The 3,416-nt window shown below is 37.4% G+C and overlaps 1 protein-coding gene across 1 annotated transcript; it reads right to left on the bottom strand.

The window, feature by feature from the left end:
* Positions 1-791: 791 nt before the first annotated feature.
* On the bottom strand, positions 792-3,408 carry LOC133333582 (cytochrome P450 6a9-like; the record flags this gene model as incomplete). The annotated part of the gene is made up of 2 exons (XM_061541891.1): positions 792-1,210; positions 2,370-3,408. Coding segments are annotated over 2 exons (1,458 nt in total), but the record flags the coding sequence as incomplete, so codon positions are not given.
* Positions 3,409-3,416: the final 8 nt, after the last annotated feature.

The raw sequence follows: 3,416 nt of genomic DNA, 5'->3' as shown, positions 1-3,416 counted from the left end.
CATATCTAATCACCCCGAATATTATCTATTAGAAATGAAATGCGAAGTAGTTTTTTTTGTATGGTGATTGGGCATTTTGATATCAAATACGTGAAACAACAATATTTAGTTCCGAGAACTTGTGATAACCTAATCAAAATTTTCAAGGGTCTGAAATTATATAGTTAATATTTTTAAAAAATTCAAAATTCCGTTAAAAAAATGCCAGGCCTGATCTTAGGCCTTGAAAACATATTTTTAAAAAATCCTCGCCTCTCCTAAGGCATTGAAATAATATTTTTAAAAAATCAACGCCTCTTCTTATGCCTTGAAAACATATTTTTTAAAAATCCTCGCCTCTCCTAAGGCCTTGAAATAATATTTAAAAAAAATCAGCGCCTCTCCGAAGGCCTTGAAATAATATTTTTAAAAATCCACGCCTCTCCTAAGGCCTTGAAATAATATTTGTAAAAAGTGCACGCCTCTCCTAAGGCCTTGAAAAAATGTTTTTAAAAAATCCACGCCTCTCCTAAGGCCTTGAAAAAATGTTTTTAAAAAATCCAGGTCTTCTAAGGCCTTGAAAAAGTGTAAATAAAAAATCCACGCCTGTAAAGCATTGGCAACCCTTTTTGCCTCTACCAAGCTTACTATGTAATTAGACATTGAAACCACTTAACGCTCCACCCGTAAAATGAACGACACGACACAGATTACAGAACAATTTTTCATTTTACAAAATTATTTTTTTTATTATAAATTTTTTTATTTTTCTATTGTATACAAAAAAAAAAAAACAATTACAAAATTACGTTTTAGATTTTTTCCACCTTCAAATAAATACCCTTATCGGTACTTATTAAAAATGCCTCCTTACTATAAGTCAGGGGAATTTGTGTCTCCTTACACACAGAGAATCGGAAATTTTTCATTAGCAATGCCAATCCAACTAGGGCTTGCATTTTACCAAAACGCATTCCGATACAATTGCGTGGACCCTCACCAAATGGTAAAAATAATACTGAATCACGTTCAGCTACCTTATCCGGAGAGAAGTTATCGGGGTTAAAGGTATTCGGATTGGGATAATATTTCTCATCACGATGTATGGCTCCGGCTGGGATTAGTATTTGCATATCCTTTTTGATGACATATTTGGGATTGCCAGGCACGACATAATCTTCCAAGGCCATGCGGTTGAGTATGGGCAGGACTGTGTAGAGGCGGAGGGTTTCTGAAAAGGAAAAAATGTGGAAAGAAATATTTTTAATAAATTTATTTCAACATATTCGAAGATTTCCTGAAAAAATATTCTTAAACCAGTGAGCGGAGCAGTATAAACGGGCGGGACCGACCATATGATACCCTACACAACTCCCACGAAAATCTGTGGCACTACATTCTGAGCTATGGTAATAATTCGCGATATTTGCACCCTCTTGACCGACTAGAGGTCAATAAATATTACTAATATTTAGTACAGCTCTTCTAATTACTTGTCCAGATTCCCTTGCCGGATTCTATGTTTGCAGCCTCTGGAGCGACCAGAAAATCAGACAAAAAGAATGTTTTTGGTCCATTTCATACCCTAAAAATTAACCGATCTTTTCATTAGCCTGTACCCCATCCTACATTTCGTGAAGATTGGTCCATAACTGTGGCCTGTATCGTGTTTACAAATTATAATGAGCAGACAGACGGACGGAGGGACACATATGTCTCGATCGACTCAGCTAGTCGAGATATGACAATCGGTATACTCAAAGGATCAATATTTCGCGGCGTTACAAATTCTTGGGGCTGCAGAAAGCCACGCCTCTTCTAAGGCCTTCAAAACATATTTTTAAAAAATCCACGCCTCTTCTAAGGCCTTCAAAACATATTTTTAAAAAATCCACACCTCTTCTAAGGCCTTCAAAAGATATTTTAAAAAAAATCCTCGCCTCTTCTAAGGCCTTCAAAACATATTTTTAAAATATTCACGCCTCTTCTAAGGCCTTCAAAACATATTTTTAAAAAAAATCCACGCCTCTTCTAAGGTCTTCAAAACATATTTTTAAAAAAATCCACGCCTCTTCTAAGGCCTTCAAAACATATTTTTAACAAATCCACGCCTCTTCTAAGGCCTTCAAAACATATTTTTAAAAAAAATCCACGCCTCTTCTAAGGCCTTCAAAGCATATTTTTAAAAAATCCACGCCTTATTTAAGGCCTTCAAAAAATATTTATAAAAAATCCACGCCTGCAAAGCTTTGGCAACCCTTTTTTCTTCTGCCGAGATTACTATGTAAGCATTTAACGCCCCTAGTCGTCTGTTAAAAATATATTTTTTTTTCAAAATACACTCTGCTTTAAAAAATTATATTTTTGTAAAAATCGATTCATTTCCTTACCCGACAATATCTGCTCCAAATATTGCATCTCCTTCAGACACTCATAGCTCAACTCTCCTTGATATTTTTCCAATTTCTCCATGACCTCTTGTCTTGCCCTATCTTGAACTTCTTGATTCTGGGCCAATTCATACAACGTAAAACCCAATGTGGTCGAAGAGGTCTCGAACCCAGCATTGAAAAATACAAAAGCCTGTGCGGCAATTTCCTCCAACGACAAATTTGTCAACTCATCACCATGATCGGATTTCATGAGCTTCTTATTTTTCAAATCAATCAACATATCCATAAAATCGTTGCGACGAATATTATTCTTCTCACGATATTCTACCGTCTCGCGGACAATGCGCATAAAGAATGCCTCGATGTCATCGGGGGTCTGTTTGAAACCCAATTTCCTGGCCAAATCCACAAAACTGGCCATAAAGGCAATTATCAAACGATTGTGCCTCTGTTCGACCAACGACTTTTTACCCATCACCCGGAATTCGGCATTTGGATCTTTAAGGCTACTGCATTCAATGCCAAAGGCACAGGTTCCAATGACATCGGTGGTAAATCTGGCCAGCAGATCTTTCACCTCCACCACACTGCCATTCTGCTCTACCATTTTGCCCAAAACTTCAATGAATTCCTCACCCACTTTGGTCACTGTGGGATACATAAATTTCATTTTACCCGATGTGAAGGTGGGCGATAATTTGTTACGCATATTTTTCCATTTGGCCCCATCCAAAAGGAATAACTGACCCGACAAGGGATCATCCTTTTCGTTGTGATAAAACCCACGATCGGTAAATTTACTAAAATCTTTAATCAGAACATTTTTGATTAATTCGGGATCCAGCACAAAGACAGCCGGTCGGAAGAACCAATAGAATCCGGCAAATGGTCCGGAACCCTTAAAGCGATTATAATATTCCTCCCAGATTTGCCAAAAGCCACGAGTTTTCTGCACACCCCATAAACTGCCAAACGGGAAGTGAGGCTCTTCACAGGGTATACCCAGAGACTGCCAATAGTTTTGCTTCTTTTTTAAAACATGGA

This window comes from Musca vetustissima, unplaced genomic scaffold, assembly GCF_032173495.1.
Source record: "Musca vetustissima isolate MV318-11 ecotype Yass unplaced genomic scaffold, APGP_CSIRO_Mvet_v1 utg128706, whole genome shotgun sequence".
NCBI classification, from domain to species: domain Eukaryota; kingdom Metazoa; phylum Arthropoda; class Insecta; order Diptera; family Muscidae; genus Musca; species Musca vetustissima.
The sequence above is the reverse complement of the archived record's forward strand: the minus strand, read 5'-3'. Positions and strand labels throughout refer to the sequence as shown.